The following is a 19804-nucleotide window of genomic DNA, read 5'->3' on the forward strand; positions in this document are numbered from 1 at the left end:
CCCTGGATGCAGACACACCACTGGCCAGAAATCTGGACAGTGCAGAGATTCCCAAAGAAGAAGCTTCCCAAGCCCAGAAAATTCAAGCTGGCTATAAAAAGGAGCTTGGAAAAATAATTTCCCAGGACTTGAAAAGATCTGTGTCCTGCATCTGTCTCCATCCATGGACCTCGTGTTACATTAGAACATCTGGGGCTTTTTTTGACTTTAAAAAGCGTGCTCCACATCAGAACTCCAGTAATCTCTGTTTACACTGTAACGGTTGCTGGCACACACAAAAAAGAGAGTAGGAATCTGTAGTGTCTAGCCCGACAAAGTTGCTACTAATATAATAAATCGTCTTTTTACAGTGCAAAGTAACCTGCAAACCTGACCTGAGGCAGCACAGAAAAGAAGAAAACAAGAAGCTACTTGTATTTGAAGCATTTGTAACCTGTGCTCCTGTATTTTCAGTACATAATGTACGAATTGCCTCATCTTCATGTTTAGACTAAATGCTCTGCTCATTTCATCCCAAGCAGAAGTGTCCCCTAAATGCAAAGACAAGTAAAACTTGTCTCTCCGATGATCATGCTTAGATTTTGTTGAAATCAACAAAAGAGAAAGTTTTACCTGATTAAGAATTTGTCTCTGCAAAGTCAGTTCTATTTTACTTAAATGATATTGAAAGGTTTAATAGAAAAATGTTACTTTCTAATTATCTGAGTCCCAGACTGGAATTCAGCTCCACAGTTACAGTCTAGAGTTTCAGTCACACACCACTGAAAATCACAAAGAAGTTCAGGACCACCTCCTAATAGATCTGTACAGACTGTAACACCAAGAGTCTAGTATCATTTGGGATTCTTCAGGTGTTCTTGTAAAATAATTAGGCATGCAACACAGAAAACTTTATCTGCTGTTGAAATTATTAATACTAGCAGGTGTTTCCAGTTAGATTTCCAAAATACCAAGCTGCTCACAGTATGCATTCCCTTTCATGTTCCAACCTACAGGACACAAAGAAGGCATGCAGGAATGTGTAAAAAAGAGCTTCTATCTTCTGGCATAAAAAACATTCAAAATAACTTTGATCGGCCCTTGATGATAACAAAACATATAAAAATGTATTTACATTTTCAGCAGCCACGTAAGACAAGAATTAAGTTGGTGGGTTTTTTTCTTTAGAGATGCAAACTGCAATCTGTGATAGACTTGCCCCAGCCACAAACTGGAACCTTAGCTTTTTTTCAATACATGCCTTATGGATACTCCAGAAAGCAAAGGGATTCAGTTATTGTCTTTGCCCTGTTTAGCTTTTCCAAACAAAGCTGAAAGGAAGTAACTGGCAATTCTGTCACATGGAACTACAGACTCTTTGTGGAACAAGAGGCCCCAAAATCACAGAGCATGCACAGTATGGGTAAACCTTGGCTATGCTGGTCCATTGGACTCTGGGGTGGACCCATTCCAGGATGAGGAGGTCGCATACTCTTCATGGAGCCACAGTGAACATCTTCAACCATTCCTTTCTCATGCAAGCCATCAATAGACTGTGAAAACAAAATAAGTATTTAGAGAGAGATAGTATATAAAAATATGAACAACTAACTCAATCTAAACAAATACGTGAAGAGGAAAAACTTCTTTCAGCAGTCATTCAAAATAAAACCAGGAACCCCTGTCCTGAAATCATACATTTAGGGAAGCAAAGAACACTATAAGACAGCTTGCCCGTTTCCTTTTTGTCTTTTTTTTTTTTTTCCTTATGAACTGTTTGGCAATGGCAGGGAAGCAAACTGTCCAAATACAAACACATAACCTGTTTTGGCCTCATATTACAAAGCAGTGTAACACACATTAACTCATGAAAGTAGAGCCTGTGGCTTGAGTTATTTTTAGCCCAAACTTTGCCCTTTCAGTCACTGCTCTACTGGAATGTCCCAAACATTGTTTCTCTTTAAAAACAAGGGTGACATTGCAGGAGGTAACCTCTTCTTCACCGACAAAAACAAGGATAAGCAGTCAAGGAGTGGAAAACAATACTTGTGCTCCCTACAGCTCCTGTCACCTCATACACTCCTCAGAAACAGTTCCCATGGTACTTCAAACACAGAACAGCGCCAAGTGCTCTCTTTAGAGAGTGAAGAAAAGATAGGTTGGAGTCTGAAAAACAAGCTGAAGGCATTCTGGGCACTAAAAAAGACTCCATAATCGAAACTGAAGGGCTCTGAAAGTGGAAAAAAAAAAAGGAAAAGTAACATTGGAAGAAAGATTTCCTAAGAAACAGGAAAGTTTTCCATGAAAGCAAAATTTATATCCCTAACTATGGAGGGGATTAAGCTAATTAACTTCTAACTTGGAGCTCTGTAAGGCTTGGTATTAGGAAGGAAGAGACTGGCATCACTTACTTAGGCTCTCTCTAAAGAAATACAGAGCTCTGCGCCCTCCTACACATGCATGCATGCACACTAAATGCTGCTCTTGCAAACCCTACTGTGAATGGAGACCTCGTGATCTGTTTTATCTAAATGTACATCTATTTACTGAGAATTCCTTTTAAAAAGAGACTTAGATAACTTGCTCCAGTGGAAAATTCAGGCAGTTAATTAAATGAGTATGCAAGAAGCTGTATCAGCTCACAGGAAAGAACTGTCATTTCTTATTTTTGAGTAATTTGTTGCACATGACTCAATTTCAACAGAATTAAACAAAGGCCACCCTTTCTACAAAAGAAAAAATAATTCAAAAAAAATTTCAAGTCATAAATCCTTCATGTAGAATTTCTACTTTCCATTTCAGCCTTTGAGTGAAAATACCTTGAAACACACAGAATTTTTTTGTTGTTCAGCATTTTTCAACATATTTTACTATAATTTTTCCGTATCAGAAGTTTGGGTTAAAAGGAGGAAAGCTACAGAAAAGGAAAAATAAAATGGATTTTTCATGTTTCACGAATCATTTAATTGTCATGACAGTATAAAAAATATTCGTGAAAAGAAACTGTATCAGAAAAATACACACTATTCCAGAAGCTATTTTTGATCACAAGAACTTGGGATATGGAGCAGAACTGCAGACGCAGATGACTGGCACATTAAAAATAGTTCCACTTTGCTAACCAAGTAAATCCCAGTGCCATTTCCTGAGGCATGAAGATCCTTCCCTCTCTCTTTGCCTCTTCTCACAAAGACAGCCAACACAGAGGAGACCTGTCTGCAGGACAACACTCTGTGTGCAGGAGCTGAGTACCGCAGGAACCAAAACACCTATTAGAGCTGGAGGCATTCTTGTTTTGCCATGGTATGTGCTGGCTGCCAGGGTATCCTCATGGCTGCCAAGAGGAGGAGACTTGCTGGTAACATGATCTGATTTCCAGAACAGAAGACTCTGGCTGTACATATTTGTGGTGTACCCAACTGCAGGGATGGGTTTCACCGCACTGCCAGGTGCCAGCCATGAAACCTCTGGGAACACAAACAGCTCAGGTGGAGTAAGAAGGCACACAGCATGGGTACATAACAAGTACCAGCATAAAGAGGGTGAGGAAAGGAGTTGTCAGTTAAAAAAGAGCGGAAGAGAGGAGAAGAGAGGAGAAGAGAGGAGAAGAGAGGAGAAGAGAGGAGAAGAGAGGAGAAGAGAGGAGAAGAGAGGAGAAGAGAGGAGAAGAGAGGAGAAGAGAGGAGAAGAGAGGAGAAGAGAGGAGAAGAGAGGAGAAGAGAGGAGAAGAGAGGAGAAGAGAGGAGAAGAGAGGAGAAGAGAGGAGAAGAGAGGAGAAGAGAGGAGAAGAGAGGAGAAGAGAGGAGAAGAGAGGAGAAGAGAGGAGAAGAGAGGAGAAGAGAGGAGAAGAGAGGAGAAGAGAGGAGAAGAGAGGAGAAGAGAGGAGAAGAGAGGAGAAGAGAGGAGAAGAGAGGAGAAGAGAGGAGAAGAGAGGAGAAGAGAGGAGAAGAGAGGAGAAGAGAGGAGAAGAGAGGAGAAGAGAGGAGAAGAGAGGAGAAGAGAGGAGAAGAGAGGAGAAGAGAGGAGAAGAGAATGATTTGATAAAGCCTTTGGTAGAAGGATTTTTTAAAAAATCACACAGGAACAGAGAGGTAGTGATATGATCATACAATAAAACTTCAATTCAAGGCATGCTTCTGTGGAGAGAATTGATCAAAAGAACAGATTTTTGAAAAAATATTATTAAGAAAACCACACACACAAAAACAACTGTATCAAACTGAAATGCTTTAAGTCTAATGGAAGGGAGACTAAATATATAGCAAAAAAGGGATCTGCAACTGTGTATTGCACTTATGTGGTGAAAAAACTGGAAACGAAATTCATCAGAATTAATAAATCAACCTTTTACTAGCAAAAATACAAAAGATGAAGATGGCATGAACTTCTGTGAAGCCAAAATTACTTTTAATGATTATGCAATTGCTAATGTATGCAGAGACTGTTACTTCCAAAAACGTATTTCATCTAAAAGCACCTTTAACTGGCTATGAAAAAAATTGTGTACAATAAGGAAGGCAATTCAGCAGAGGACAGCTGTGGACTAAAAGAACTGAGGAATAGTTATTTTGGTAACTTTTCTAAATCACTGTACAGTTACAGGGCTAGAGGATAACTCAAAATTATGCAACAGGTTAAGAATTACAGAGGGTATCTTACACACAACATAATTCTTGTAAATTCTTTGGTCCTCTGTAAGTTAATAAAGCTATCTTCCACAAAGACATTATTAGGATAACTAACCTTTATTACCAACAAAGCACTACTATCACATTGGGGTGTTTTTTTTTTAAATTTATTTTAGTCTTCTAATATGACAGAACAGAAGGGAAACAGGAACCTGAGACATATTCAGCTTTGAGCAGAAATTACAATTTTTATTGGTCTCCATAAGTAAGGAAACAAGTGCTGGACAGGCCAAATAAACAGTGCTTCTAAAAACAGAATGAGGGATCAACTTCAACCGTAGGCTAGCACATGCCTATAGACTTGGCAGACTTACAAACTTACATAATGTCTAATGCATAAGGAACATTTTGCCTACAGTGCTTTTACTCTGAATTTAGCAACTAAGGTCTTCTCAGAGATACATCACAGTTTGACCTATTTTCAGGTAAACTGTGACATTACAGCATCTGTTTTTGCTTGTTGTTTTTTTTTTTTTATTTTAATATACCTCTTTAAAAAAAACTATCAAACAAAAAAGCACTCCAGCCTTAAAATCAGAGACTGAGTACCTGACTAGTTTTCTTGCAGACCATACATCCAAAAAACCTGAATCACACAGACCAAACAGCAGTGTGTTGTCATGTAACTGCCACATAACTGCACAGCAAAACTGAATGGATTCCTGATCAACAACCAGTCTGAATGTGGTTCTTGCAGCAAGAAATTGGCCACTGATTCCAATTAATCTCTAAAAAGATTACTAAATAATCTTTTTATATTAAGTTTCCTGTTGATTTTTCAAGGTTGGCAATAGTTCCTTTTTTTTTTTACTAAAGTAGACACAAACAACAAAAATAATACAGAGAACATGTCTATTGATGTTGTGTGCTGTTACTTCTAGGACATTGAGAGAACTATTTTGATTCTCAGAGTGTCAAATGTGCATAGATCTGTTTGCCAATAGTATCTGAAATGGGAAACCACTTGCATTCTGTTTTAATGGAACATCTGAATGAACAACACTCTAGTTTTTACTAAATATGTTTATTTCAAAAGAATTTTTTCTCTCCTTCACATTTTACCTCACTCACCAATACCAGCATATTACATCATTGTAATTACTCCACAGTCAGCATTTACACTACACCCCATTACAACTTCACAAAAGAAGTGGTTATGCATCAGGTTACAATTAAATGGAAGAGAAAATAAACCAAGATTTCACATAACTCCATCCATCCCTCAAATGAGCACCCTGCAAATTAACAAGCTACAGTGTTGTCATAACCAAAAGTTAAGCAGTTAAAATCACGGGGTCCACCGAGCATTTAAGAAGATACAGAAGGCTGTATCACAGAACAGCTTGGGAGGGAAGGAACCTCAAAGATCATCAAGTTCCAAACTCCTTGCAATGGCAGTCTCTAGACCAGGTTGCTCTGAGTCCCATCCAAACTCACCTTAAACACTTCCAAGGATGGAAAATCGACAGCTACTGGGGGCAACCTGTTCTAATGCCTCACTACCCTCACAAGAAAGAACTTCTGCCCTAATATCTAATCTAAACCTCCTGTCTTGCAATTGGAAACCATTCCACCTTATCCTGTCACTACCTGTCCTTGCAAAAAGTCTCTCTACACCTTTCCTGCAGGCTCCCTTCAGGTACTAGAAGGCTGCAATGAGGTCACTTCAGGGCCACCTCTTTTCCAGGTTGAACAAACTGAATTCTCTCAGCCCAACTCATCAGGAGAGGTGCTCCATCCCTCTATCAATTTGGTAGCCTCCCCTGGATTCACTCCAACAGTTCCACGCCCTTCCTGTGCTGGGCCCCCAGAGCTGGTGCAGCCTTGCAGGTGGGGTCTGAGCAGAGCAGAGCAGAGGGGCAGGATCCCCTCCCTGGCCCTGCTGCCCACACTGCTCTGGATGCAGCCCAGGACACATTTGGCCCTCTGGACCTTAAGCACACATTGCTGGGTCATGTCCATCCTCCAGCACCCCCAAGGCCTTCTCAGCAGGGCTGCTCTGACCTGTTCACCACAGCCCAGGCTGGTACCAGGAACTGCCCCAACCCAGGTGCAGCACCTTGCACTTGGCCTTGTTTAAAACTCATAAAATTCCCATGGACCCACTTCTCAAGCTTGCCCAGGTCTCTCTGGATGGCATCCCATCCTTCAGACATGTCTGCAGCACTCAGGTTGGTGTCATGTGCAAACCTGCTCAGCCCCTTTGCCTAGTCATTAATGTAGACATTAAATAACACTGGTGCCAGTACAGACGCTTGGCACTGCTGCCCATCAGGACTCTGACCATTACTCTCCAGATGTGTCTGTCCAAACACTTTCTTATCCACTAACAGTCCACTCATCACAATCATCTCCAGTTCAGAGAGGACTGTTGTGGGGGACTGTATGAAAGGCTTTATGAATTCCGACCAAAACCATGTAACCTTGGTTCTGTCTCCACAGAAGCTTCCATGTGGATGCAGAAGGAAAGTAAGATTAGGGCAAGGAATGCTTTCTTTCAACATCTTTCAGCTTCCAAGTATTTTTTCTCACAAGACTCTCTCTGAGGCCTTATCTGAGTGAGCAGTATCCCTGACAGACTTCCTAAGTATTCCTCCTTAATACTGTGATACATCCAAGACACACTTTGGTAAAATTTGGACCTGTAGCTTCCCAGAAATTTGGTTGATAGTCCTCAAGAAACTAGCAAGAAATGCAATTAATTTATTGTTTCTCTCAAAACTGATGTAAACTAATAGCAAATTTTCCTGTGGAAAGGACTTCTGGTAACTAAGAGAATATACAATCTTTTAGCTTTCATAATAAGAGCCTTAAGTAAACAGATGCTAGGAATTACCATTTATTAATAAAAATTGTTTCAATCAGTGTTTCAGCTACTGATTGATCCTTTGGATTTTTTTAAGTTTTGCATTATATTATCATTTGTAAACTGGTCAAACATCTAACACAGAATGAAGTTAGCTCACTTAAGTATGTGGATTTTAAAAGAAGAGCTCCATGCTACTTGCATACATGGCTACCCCACAAAGCAACTGTTAAAATGGGACACTTTTGGTGCAATTCCCAATTTTTACTGCATTTCATTAAAAAAATAGTGTTATGATATATCATGAAGTCAACATATTTTATATAGCACCAAGCAAAAAGAAAATGTTTATTTGGTCCAGCTGCAGGTGGCTGACCAGTTTTTTTAATTACACTGAACAACATTCAGGTAGTATTTACAAAATAATCTAGCAGCACTTCTATGCTTCCACAGAATTTCTTAGACCCATCCAACAGTTATCCCAATATACTATTACTGGAGTTGCACAGAAAAACAGACCCAAAACCTCATCTAGACCAAAAATTACCTAAGATTTTACCTGATTTCTTTTTTTCACCTGTATCCATTCAACAGACATTTTCTAGCTTAATCATACACATTTGAAGACATGCTGGAACCTCTGAAGTGGAAATGTAAAAGAAAACAGCAAGGCAGTTGCTACTAAAATAAAGACTTGTGAAATTACAGTCTGTATTCCATAACCAGAATCAAGGTATAGAAAAAGGAGAGTAATTTAACTGTAACTATACTGAATTATCATCTTTGAATTGGCTATACAGGCTTTGTGGTGCATTTTTCAAAATATTTTAATGCCACCTCAATGGGAGAATTTCTACTCTGGCTCACAGAACCTTGTGAGATGCTCTCTGAAGTCTCTGAAAGAATGTTGTGGGATGACATTTGTTGGTTTGTTTCTAATTATAACACAGGATTAACTTCCTGATATAACAAGATGTATCAGTTAAAAACATAATGTGTGAAGCTTTCAGCCATTCCATCGAAATTTCCTGGTGGCACCTTCTTCCTCTACAGGTAGGAAAAATTGAAAGGAATGAAGGATTTTAGAACCCTGGCTATGAAGTCTGGGGACAGAGTTCTGAAAAGCTGGGCTGTAACTGACCCCAAAAACAAAAAAAATGCCAACTGCAAATGTCTAACTTGGCTAACAGCTAAATGAGATACCTCAAGATTCAAATGCAAAGGTTATAGTCACTGCACATACTGAACTCTCAGAAATTACAACAGGTCAGTACAAATGGAAAGCTGGATCACAGCCTCCTTCACTTTAGCTAGTCTTTGTATTATTAAAATTTTTTTAGTTCTTCATGTAAAAGATGGTAATATCATGTCCCTACTGACTGGATATTGTTTTAATGAATGAAACTGATCCATATGTGAGAATGTCAAAATGAAGATGTCATTTCAAGAGGAAAATTAAAACATGTTTCTGTATCTTTAAAACAGTTTTCTATTATATTTTTTTTCTCTATGTGCATATAACAATTCCAAGCAGAATCAACAAGAGCTGCCAAAATGTTTTCAATATCTTGGCTTTGTAAGCTGCTACCACATATTTCTGAGCAGAACATCAGTGTGATCAGAATTATTCTGGATTCTAAATCTCTGGTATACAACCAAACAAAAATGACAGTACATAAAGAACAGTACAGAGTAATTTCCACACAGGCAAGTATTTTCTCAAAGCAAAAAACGTTAATGATAATCTAAGCACACATAGTCTGATTTTAAGTGTATAACAATAACTACTGAAGTGCAATTATTGGCATATTCTACACATAGTTTTATATTCCTTTATAAGATGGAGTCCTTATAAAATAATTTGAAAGCCATGTTTTTCAACCACATTTTCAATATGGAAGAGTAAACAAATTTGTAATACAAATCCTCTGAGGTAGATTAAGCTTGATTTGTTTTGGTTTTTTTTTAAAGAAAAATAACAATTTCATGCAAAATTAGAAACCACTCCAGAAAAAAATACATGTGATGTCCAAACAGACACAAAGAAGAAAAAGAGAAAAAAGGTGTTTAGAATGGTGTGCTTTAAAGTTTTAACACTATCATTCATTTTTTTCTCCCTGGTAACATCTTACTGAAAAGTACAGCTTAAAAATGAACAGTTCCAAATTACTAACTATAGTTCATAGTCTACTAAGAACAAAGAAGCTGTGTTTAATCTGATACACGAGTAATCTTTAGTAATAAATAAAGAAGTAAAGAGTGCAGCTGAAGCTTTGCAGGTGATGTGTAACAGCATTTAAGCAGCTCTAAACACAGTTTAAGTAGCTCTTTTCATCAGTGGAGAGAACTCTAGAGAAAAAAGGTTCACTTGTAACAAACCATTACCTTGTGCATCTGATGCATGCCCTCCTGTGGATACTCTGTCGGCCCCATAGTCGGCATTGGATGGGAGACACTGGGAGGACCAGGACTCGGCCCCATCATGCTGTGCACGGAGCCAGGAGACGGCCCTGGTCCTGGGCTGGGTCCCAGAATCGGTCCAGGTGAAGGTCCAGGTCCAGGGGAAGGACCAGGGTGAGGCATGGCGCCAGGGTCTGTAGGCGTGGACATCTATTTTCTGTCTCCTTTTCAATTAGTAGAATAGTTCTAGTAAACAAAAACAAAACAAAAACAAAACCATGATTTCTATGTGACATTAGGGGCATGGAAAAAAAAATTCAATAAAATCTACTGGCAGTTGTTACACACACACACACACACACACATATCTATGTACACATACAAGCTGTCATCAGCAGAAAATGCTTATGTAACCCCTACTGTTGCCCATTAGCTTGATCATCCCTCTAGAAGCCCAGTAGAAAGATAAGGACCCTGAAAATTCTGTCCATTTCTGGACATTTGTATAGTACTCACAGAACAAAGCAGCTGGTGTGCTATCAGAAACATCTACCAGAAACAACAGTTGAACTGACTTGCTATCACCAGATGTGTCATGTGGGCCAAGCACAGTAGTACTAAAAACAGGAAAGAGAGCCAGGCATCTCTGTAACCTACATGTTAAAAAAAAAATCTTTCCCTAAAATGTCATGACTAGCCTGAAATTTGTACTTCGAAAATTCATGGTAATACAGTGAAACAAGCATTATTAACACTATCTTCAGAACTGTTTTTCATTTGCCAGAGAGCAGTGAGACACACACGGAGCCACCAGCCTGCCCTGGAGGGGCTGACTGGGCACGGGCAGAGCCAGCAGTGACAAGGACAGGTTGGAACAGGGCCTGGCTGCCCCCAACCACCCCTTGCCGAGGCAAACAGCTCCAGTGTGGAGCCATGGACTGCAGGGAGCAGGGCTGCAGCCAGGGGAACCACAGGGGAGTGCTGACATCCAGCTGGAACCAGCAGCTTGCCCTAGAGCAGCTGACTCAGTGTAAGTGCAGCCAGCAAGGACAGCAGCTGCCCTCAGTCTCTCAAATCGGGTCCCAGAGAACATAACCAGGGCATGCTGCCAGTGTTCCCCTAAAATCATTTGGGAGCAGCCAACAGAGGCAGTGAACAGACCCAGGAGCTGGAGAAGAAGGGTATAACTTTATTAGTATATGCTCCCTCAGGTATGGTTTTGACATGCCACAGAGCTCATTCCCCCTGAAGTCACTGCACCAGCCATGGCAGAAGCCTCCAGCCAGGTAGACTATCCAAAGGTAGATGCAACTCTCCAGCCAGGTAGAGTATCCAAAGGTAGTTGAAACTCTTCAGGACTCAGGGGGCCAGGAGTGCCTAACACCTCTCTGTAAGCCTGGGGCTTACCATCACTCCCGTCACAGATGTACAATTGCAAGTCACCAGGTTAAGGAGCCATGGGATTAAATGAACAGCCTGTGCAGTACCCATGAGAATGAGTGAGAGATTGACAGGCTATTCTCAAAGAGTCTCAGTAGTCTTAAACCTCCACTGAAGAGAAGATGCAGGTGGACTCAGAACCACCAAGCAGTAAGGCAGAGTCTCTGGAACACAAAACCTAGAAGGTGGACATTGGCCACAGTAGGCAAAACACTTTTCTCCTGAAAAAGATGACAAACAGGTCCATATCTGTTTACCATTTACAAGAAGTATGATGACCTGGAATGGGCAGGACATTCAACTGATGAGGCAGACAAAGACCCTTCTGGGATAGGGAAACCATCTGGGGCAAGACAGCCTGCCACCCTCATCGAGACTGCCTCTGTTCATTAAAAGACAAGGGTAGCTGATACGGGTCACTCCCTTCTTAAGAGAACTGAAGGCCTGCAATGCACACCAGACCCAACCCACTGGGAAGTCTGCTGCTTCAAAGGGGCACATGGTTCCAAAATTGGGTGTCATTGGCAGAATTTGCCTTTTTTTTTTTTTTTTTTTTTTTTTTTTTTTTTTTTGTTATCATGGCATGGTCTATACAGCAGTTGGCGTACTGATACCTGAAGGGATGTACCTTTCAAAAAGTGGAAAAAGGGTTTTCTACCACAAGAGCTAGCAGGGCTCATTGACAGAGCTTTAAACTAGACTGGAAGGCAGAATGGAATAAAACCAGGCTTGCCAGTGATAAGCAATGGGATGGGACACCAAAACTTGAGGAACTGAGATCACTCAATCTGCCTCATGAGGTGCAGGCTACAATGAACCATACAGCATGAGAAAGGAGCAAGGAGAAGCTTTGGCCCAATGCCAGAAATACTACATCTCTGGCACAAACAAAACTCAGTGGTATGAGTCCAGTGCACTGCTGGATGCTTACAGGAGGGATAGGCAGAGCTGGCAAAGCAGGGGTACAGCATTGTTTATAACAGAGGGCAAGAATGTATGGAGCTTACAACTGGCAAGAGTAGGACTGAGACACTCTGGGTTGAGATTAAGGCATAAACAAATAATGAAGATGTCATTATAGGAGGCTGCTACAGATCACACAGGCACAACAATCAGGCACATCAATTCCTCAAGTAACCAAGGGACACCTTCAAGTTTCTCTTTATGGGGTAATTCAACCTGCCAGATGTTAATTGAGGACACCACACAGCTGGCACAATCAAGTCCATGGTTCAATACTAAGAGAGCTGACTAGGAAAGATGCTCTCCTTGAATTCAATTCTTTGCTGCTTGTCATGAGCAACATGGGGATTGGTGGTGCTCCTGGCCTCAGTGCCCACAAAGGAATCAGGCTTAAAATCTCTGACAGAAGGAAAAGCACCAGCCAAACCTCAGCTCTGGACATGAGGAGAGCAGATTTCAGGACGTTCATGGAATCAGTGAGTACGGGACCTTGGAAAATGCTTTTGCAAGGGCTGGGATCTGTGCTGGTCACATTTTAATCTTCTAAGAGCACAAGAGGAGGCAATTCCCAAATGTCAGAAGCCAAGCAGGTAAGGCAGAAGATGGCTTGGCTAAGCAGGAATCTTCTTTGGGAGGTAGAGGCAAAAAAAAATGCGCAGGCTAAGCAGAAACAAGGTCAGGTGATGTGGGAGGAATACAGAGATGCTGCTCAACACTGCAGGGAGAAAATTTATCATGCTGAGGCTTAGCTGGAGTTGAAGCTGGCCACAACTGAGGAGGACAATCCAAAGAGGGGGTTTATCCATTAATAACAAAAGACAGTGGAGAAATAACATTGTGCTGTTACAGGATGAGGATGGTCACCTCACAGACAGGGACATGGACATGGCAGAAATGTTTAACATTTTCTTTGCCTCCATCCTCAATGCCAGACGGATTAAGAGGTCCCAGTGCCCTGAGCTGGAGGACAGTGAATCATCAACTCCCAGCTCCCTGTAAATCTCTAGGGCCCAGTGGAATTCATCTGAGAATACTCAAAAGAGCTGGCTGATGTCATCATGAGACCTCTCTCAATGATTTTCAAATGGACTTGGGAACCCAGATTGGTCCCAGCTGACTGGAAGCTGGCTGACGTCCCAGTTTTCCAGAAAAGCAAGAAGGATGAGCCTGGAACTCCAAGCCGGGCAGTCTCACTTCAGTGACTGGCAAAATTATAGAGAATACTATTCTGGGAGGCATTGAAAAACACCTGAAGGACAGAGCAGTCATCAGTCACAGCCAATACAGATTCATGATGGAAAAGTTCTGCTTGTCAAAATTAACTTACTTTTATGACAGAGTAACCCACCTACTTAATCAAGGGAAGCTGGCTGATGTAACCCTTTTGGATTTCAGTAAAGGTTTCAATACTGTCTCTCACAGTATTCTTGTGGACAAAATATCCAGCACACAGCTGGGTAAACACATCATGTTTTGAGTGATGAACTGGCTGATGGGCTGAGCACAAAGAGTAACAGTGAATGGGGTAGGATTAGACTGGTAACCTGTCACTAGTGGGGGCTCCTCTTTAGGGCCAGTGCTCTCAAACACAGTATCACAGAGTGGTTTGGGTTGGAAGGGACTTTTAAGATCATCTACTGCCAAACCCCTGCCATGCACAGGTACACCCTCCACTGGATCAGGTTGTTCAGAGCCCAGTTCAACCCGGCCTTAAACACTTCAATCTCTCTGGTTAACCTGTGCCAGTGGTTCATCACCCCCACCTTAAAGATTCCTTCCTAACAGCTGAACTAAACATACATTCTTTAAGTTTAAAACCACTGCTCCTTGTCCCGCCACTATGTGCCCATAGACAAAGTTCCTCTCCCTTATTTTTACAAGGCCCTTTCAGGTAGCCAAAGGCCACAATGAGTCTCCCTGAAATACCCTCTTATCCATGCTGAAAACCCCTGCTCTCTCAGCCTTTCTTCACAGGGGAAGTACTTTATCTAACCCTCTTCAACTCAAAGGCCATCTCCTGAACACACTCCAACAGGTCCATGTCTTTCCTGTGCTGGGAACCTCAAACCTGGACACAGCACTCCAGGTAGAGTGTTACGAGAGAAGAATAGAGGGGAGAACCACCTCCCTCACCCTGTGGACCACATTTCTTTTGATGCAACACAGGACGCAGCTGGCTTTTTGGGATGGAAGCACACATTGTTGGCCTACCTTCCCAAAAGACTGGGATGAAGGACTTGAAGAGATACTAAGTGTGCAGATGATACAGAAGTGGGAGGAGCTGTTGACTTCCTCAGTGGCAAAGAGGCCCTACAGAGAAACATACAAGAATTGGAAGACTGGGAAATTACTAACCATATGAAGTTCAACAAAGACAAATGCCCAATTCTGCATCTGGGATGGGGAAACCCTGGATGTGCAGACACACTGGGCAATGAGATGCTGGAAAGCAGTGCCACAGAAAGGGACCTGGGGGTCCTGGGAAATGACAAGTTGAACATGAGCCAGCAGTGCCCTGGCAGCCAGGAGGGCCACCCCTGTCCTGGGGACATCAGGGACAGCATCAGCTGGGCAAGGGAGGGGATTGTCCTGCCCTGCTCTGCTCTGGGGCAGCTCTGGGGGCCACAGGATAAGACAGATATAAAGCTACTGGGGAGTGTGCAAAGGAGGCCACAAAGATGGTGAAAGGCCCAAACCAGAAGCCCCATGGAGCAGCTGAGGTAATTTGGCTTGTTCAGCCCAGAGAAGACAAGACTGAGGGAAGACCTCATTGCAGTCTAAAACTTCCTCATGAAGTAAAGAGGAGGGACAGACACTGTCACTGTATCTCTTCTCTGCAGTGACCAGCTACTGAACTCAAGGGAATGACCTGAAGTTCTGTCACCAGAGTTCTAGGTAGGATATCAGGAAAAGGTTCTTCACTCACAGGGATTTTGGGCACTGGAATGGGCTCCCCAGGGATGCAGTCACACCACCAAGCCTGGCAGAGCTCTCTGACACAGGGTGTGGTTCTTGGGGTGCCCTCTGGAGTGGCAGGAGTTGAACTCAATGATCCTTTTAGGTGATTTCCAAAATAGGATACTCTGTGATTCTGTGACTTGGGTACCCTGGGATCCTGTTTCCTTGCAATGCAAAACACAGAGAGGCCTATGAAGTTTCCCAGTTCAAAACCCTAAGTCACTATTTAGCCCTCTACAACCCCACAACATGACCACAAAAAGAATCAAGTTATCAAATGTTCACAACTGCAAACAGCATAGCTTCCTCTAAGAGGCCTATGTTTTGTATGAAGGACAACACGTTTCCAGACAACAAACACTTCTTACATGCATCAATCATGATATGGCAAAATCTAAGACTGACACTCTTACAGCTGAGTAAAAATGCATTAAAAGCCAAATTCAATCCATTTAACAAATACCTAGCACCACCACGTCCATCCAGAAGAATGTATACAGAACTACAACACAATCAATTATAAAAGTGCTATCACTATACAGTGTCCCAAAATATCTTATTTCACAAAAGACATCTGCCTATACCCACGCACTAAAATAATATCTTCCCCTCTATTCACCTATTCATCCTATTTCAAATTCAACTCGCAGTTCTCATAAAAACTAGTTCCAGTCTCAGATCCATTAGTTACATTGCCATTTACAAATACATTAAACATATCCTGTATGCAAATTTGAAAAATTATGATTCTTTTTGACAGGACAGCAAGTGTCCAAACTATGAAAAACAGTAACTACCAGAGCTGACTGTCTGTATCACTTACACCAGACCAAGTCCCTTCATCACTATCACCTTGAGTGAAGATACCCCATCTCACATAACTGGGAATTAACAGATTTGTATTCAGACATTTTGTAAGTCAAAGAACAAGGAAAAAAAGTAATTTATAAAATCTCTATCAGGGAACACAAAGTATTGGAAAATACTACTTAAATGCAAGTAATAACTCCTGTCTGAAGACAGTCATGGAAATAAAGAGACAACGCAATTTTCTCTGGCAACAATAGTCCACAAAATTAAAAAAATGCCACTGACCTAAATGGGAACACAATATGGCCCTCCCAACTAAGTATCTGTTCGCAGAACCAACATGTTAAAAAGTTTATAGTTTAACATATTCAAAAATAGCTTAGTTCATATTTATTAACTCTGAGATTGTATTAAAAAAACCCACAGAAATTAGACACCCTGCTCTCATTAAAATTCAGTAAAAGCTACATACCTAAATCTTTTAGACCCTTATGAAAGCCTCATTAAAGTCAAAGCAAAAAGCTGCAAAAAGACAACAGGTCCAACAGTGGCCAAGTTCCATGCAGATAGTATTGGTATTATTTTGGCTAAATTCTGGTGCCTGCAAAGAAAAAAGCAGTATGAAGCCAACTCCCTGCCAAAAGCCAGGGTTGACCTATTTCTTTGGACTGCTTTTTAATGAGTAGTGCCTGTTAGAATCAAAAAGCAAGTGAGAAGGAGAGGGGAAAAAAAAGTAAATGTTTCCAACAAATTACAAGACTACAGTAAAATGAAAGAAACAAACTTATTGTTCCAAATTATGAAGCTCTTGGCCCTGATTCTTTAACACATTACACTTTGTTTAATTGTTTTTCAAGTGTTCAATCTTACAATTTCCCCAAAACACTCACTGGAGTAGTATTTTTCACATGACTTCAAACAGAATTTTTTTTTCCCTCTGAACTGTAATCCCTTACCACCTCTTAGATCTATCTACATCAACATCAACAATTCTCTTTTGTGAACAGCCCCAAATGAACTACTGGCAACTGCATTAGTTGTGGTGAATCACATGGCTCTTCCTGTGGTCTCAGAGAATTTCTCCACCTCTGCTGGACACAGCCAGAGCTAAGACAGGGAAATAAAAAAAGCATCTATTGTATGTCAGACTAACTTTAGCCAGATCCAAATACAAAGAAGAGCCACAAAAACCAAGGGCTGAAGATTGAGAGAGACTTAGGATCTCTGCTCAACTATTTCTAGATCAGATAGTTTAGGACAGTAAATATCTGCACTGTAAACGATCTGAAATTACAGTCTCTCAGCATAAATGTTTCTCCACTATCATTTTATATCCACCTAGAAAGTTTTGTAGATATGACTAATTCACTGTACAATATGGCCTCCATCAGTTTAATCACACATTTTGGTAAAAACCTGCTACAAACCCAAAGGTAACAAAGGCAGGGATTTTTTTTTTTTTTGCATGAGAAAGTATTAGCAGATCCCTAACGAAAACACAGCAGGTAAAAAACCATTTGCATTACTTTGGAATTCAGGACCAGCTGTACACCCAAAAAGATCCAGGGATTACAGACTGCTTTGACAGGGCACACACCGAGTCTAAGAACAGATGGAGCAGTAAGTATTTATAATTCTTCTAGCTAGTTCCCTTCGCCATCCAATATAACTTCTGCCTTTCCTCTCAACCTAAACTGAACCTCAGCCAGGCTGTTTTGGCCACATCTCCTGTCTTGGATATGTAGTAGAAAGTAAGGAAACTGTACCACTTAGAGCTGATGAAATATGAACCCATGAAACAGCCACACGGATACTGAAAAGCCGACTGTAACTTTGTCTTCACAGAGAAAGAGTTAACAATCTACTTCTCCCCACACATTTCCAACTGCAGTCATGGTTCACAGGTGGCTTTGAAAAGATAAACTCTCAACTTGTGATACACTCTAGGCTAAAGGAGTTATCTTTATTATACTGCCATACAAAACACGAAATTATACTCTCAATGATTTGTATTACTTGCATAATCTGCTAACTATAATCAAATTAATATGCTCAAAGTAGAAGAGCTGATTAGTAATGATAACAGATCATCAACACTAAATAACTTATCCTACTTACAGGCAAATCAGTATTTTGAACTGTACAACTTCACAGGATGCTCTGCATCACCTTTTGTCATGATTTAACTATCATCATTTGATTAAAGGACAATTCAATCAATAAACAGGCTTACATGAAACAGGAAAAAAAAAAAAAAAAGTAAGACTCAAATCTTCAACTAACATACACCAGAGTTATTAGTTCACCTAAGAGAAGCCAAACCCACCAACAGCTGAGATTCTTTCTGCCTTTGCATACTCATGTACGCAATGTCAGTGTAACTTGAAAACCTCCTGCAAGGGAATCTGTAGTTTAAAACAGAACCAGAAACGCTGAACCTCAATTACTTATCCAGACACTTAGGCCAGAAGAAAAAAAACCTCTGCAACACTATTTTAGAGGCATGTCTAACTCTCTACCAGAAACTGTTGCAGGCATCCCTGCAGAGTAGAGCTCACAAAAAGGGTGGAATGCTTACACCAGAACCTTCACTGTGCAGTCATGTAGTATAAGAGACAGTTTACTTTAGGATGATAGTCAATACTCCTCACCGTGAAATATTCTCATAGGAATTCTTTCTCCTACTGCATGGATGTTTCAGCTTTACACAAAGTTCTAATTTTCTCAACTGCTCTAGCTTACAGCCTACCCTCTCAGGAAAAAAACTAACATCAGCAGCAAAACCCGACTTGTTAACAGCTGGGAGCTGAAAGTACTCCAGACTGTCAAAAGGCATGATCGCAAATCGGAGTGCACACAAGTTAGGATAAGCTATGCTGCCAGACTTTACTGTGAAGGCACGACAGCACAGACATATGATCCTTCCTGATAGCTTTGCTCCAGTAGCCTTCAGGAAAAGAGGAGAGCAGAGAGCTGCAGCCAAATGTTTAACTGCCATCAGACAACGTCCAAGATCAATCCCATATTTGCTACGTATATAGATTCCAGTGTAAATTTCAGGCACAGAAAACTGATACAGGGCACTACTAAATGGTAAGTTTTCATAGCGTGAGTTTTACTACAGGTGTTAATCACAGTTATTGAGCATTGTCTTGTCACTGCTTTCTAAATAAAAACCTTAACAGATACAGGCAGAAGGAAAGATATGCACCATATTACTGACAGGCCTTGGTTTTATCTAAACAGGGAAGAAGGGAGAAGACTGTTTTAAATTATATTTAAAAGTTACTTGTATTAAAAAGTTACTTGTTGTACTATATATGAAAAACTATACATGAAAACCTTCTATTTTCTGTAAAAACAAACTTATTCTTAACATCTTCTCCCATGCCCCGCCTCTAAATGATTCACCTGGGTGCCCAAAGTGATAAATAGGAAATACTCTCTGCCAACTGGAGACAAACAGGAAAATGTTAATGCCAAACAAGTAATGCCTTTACATGTGTAAGAAACTATAAAAACAATTTTCAGTGTTAGTCTTCTCATTCTTCTGTATTTACAAACTATCACAGCTGTGTTTAAGAAAGCTTTAACTCCTTCCCTTATTCATCTTTCTTTATTTTATGTTGAAAATAAGACATGAGCTTTTATTTAATGCCTATTTTATTACAAGTGATCTTTATGCCATAATGTTGTGTTTACTATTCTACTAGAGAATAAAAAAAATAATATATACACATAAAGAACTTTGACTGCAGCA

The 19804-nt window shown here is 40.7% G+C and overlaps 1 protein-coding gene across 4 annotated transcripts in view; it reads right to left on the bottom strand.

The window, feature by feature from the left end:
* Positions 1–19804, bottom strand: part of SMARCA2 (SWI/SNF related BAF chromatin remodeling complex subunit ATPase 2) — a 119543-nt gene that overhangs the window by 96082 nt on the left and 3657 nt on the right. For all 4 annotated transcript variants that reach the window (XM_083884149.1, XM_083884151.1, XM_083884152.1 and 1 more), the window contains exons 2-3: positions 9859–10119; positions 1409–1532 (exon numbers count right to left, since the gene is read on the bottom strand). In XM_083884149.1, coding sequence (XP_083740275.1) covers positions 1409–1532; positions 9859–10083 — 349 coding nt within the window. In that variant the 5' untranslated portion in view covers positions 10084–10119. The remainder of the gene's footprint in view (positions 1–1408; positions 1533–9858; positions 10120–19804) is intronic.

The sequence above is a fragment of the Zosterops lateralis genome (assembly GCF_965231275.1).
Source record: "Zosterops lateralis genome assembly, chromosome: Z".
Taxonomy (NCBI): Eukaryota; Metazoa; Chordata; class Aves; order Passeriformes; family Zosteropidae; genus Zosterops; species Zosterops lateralis.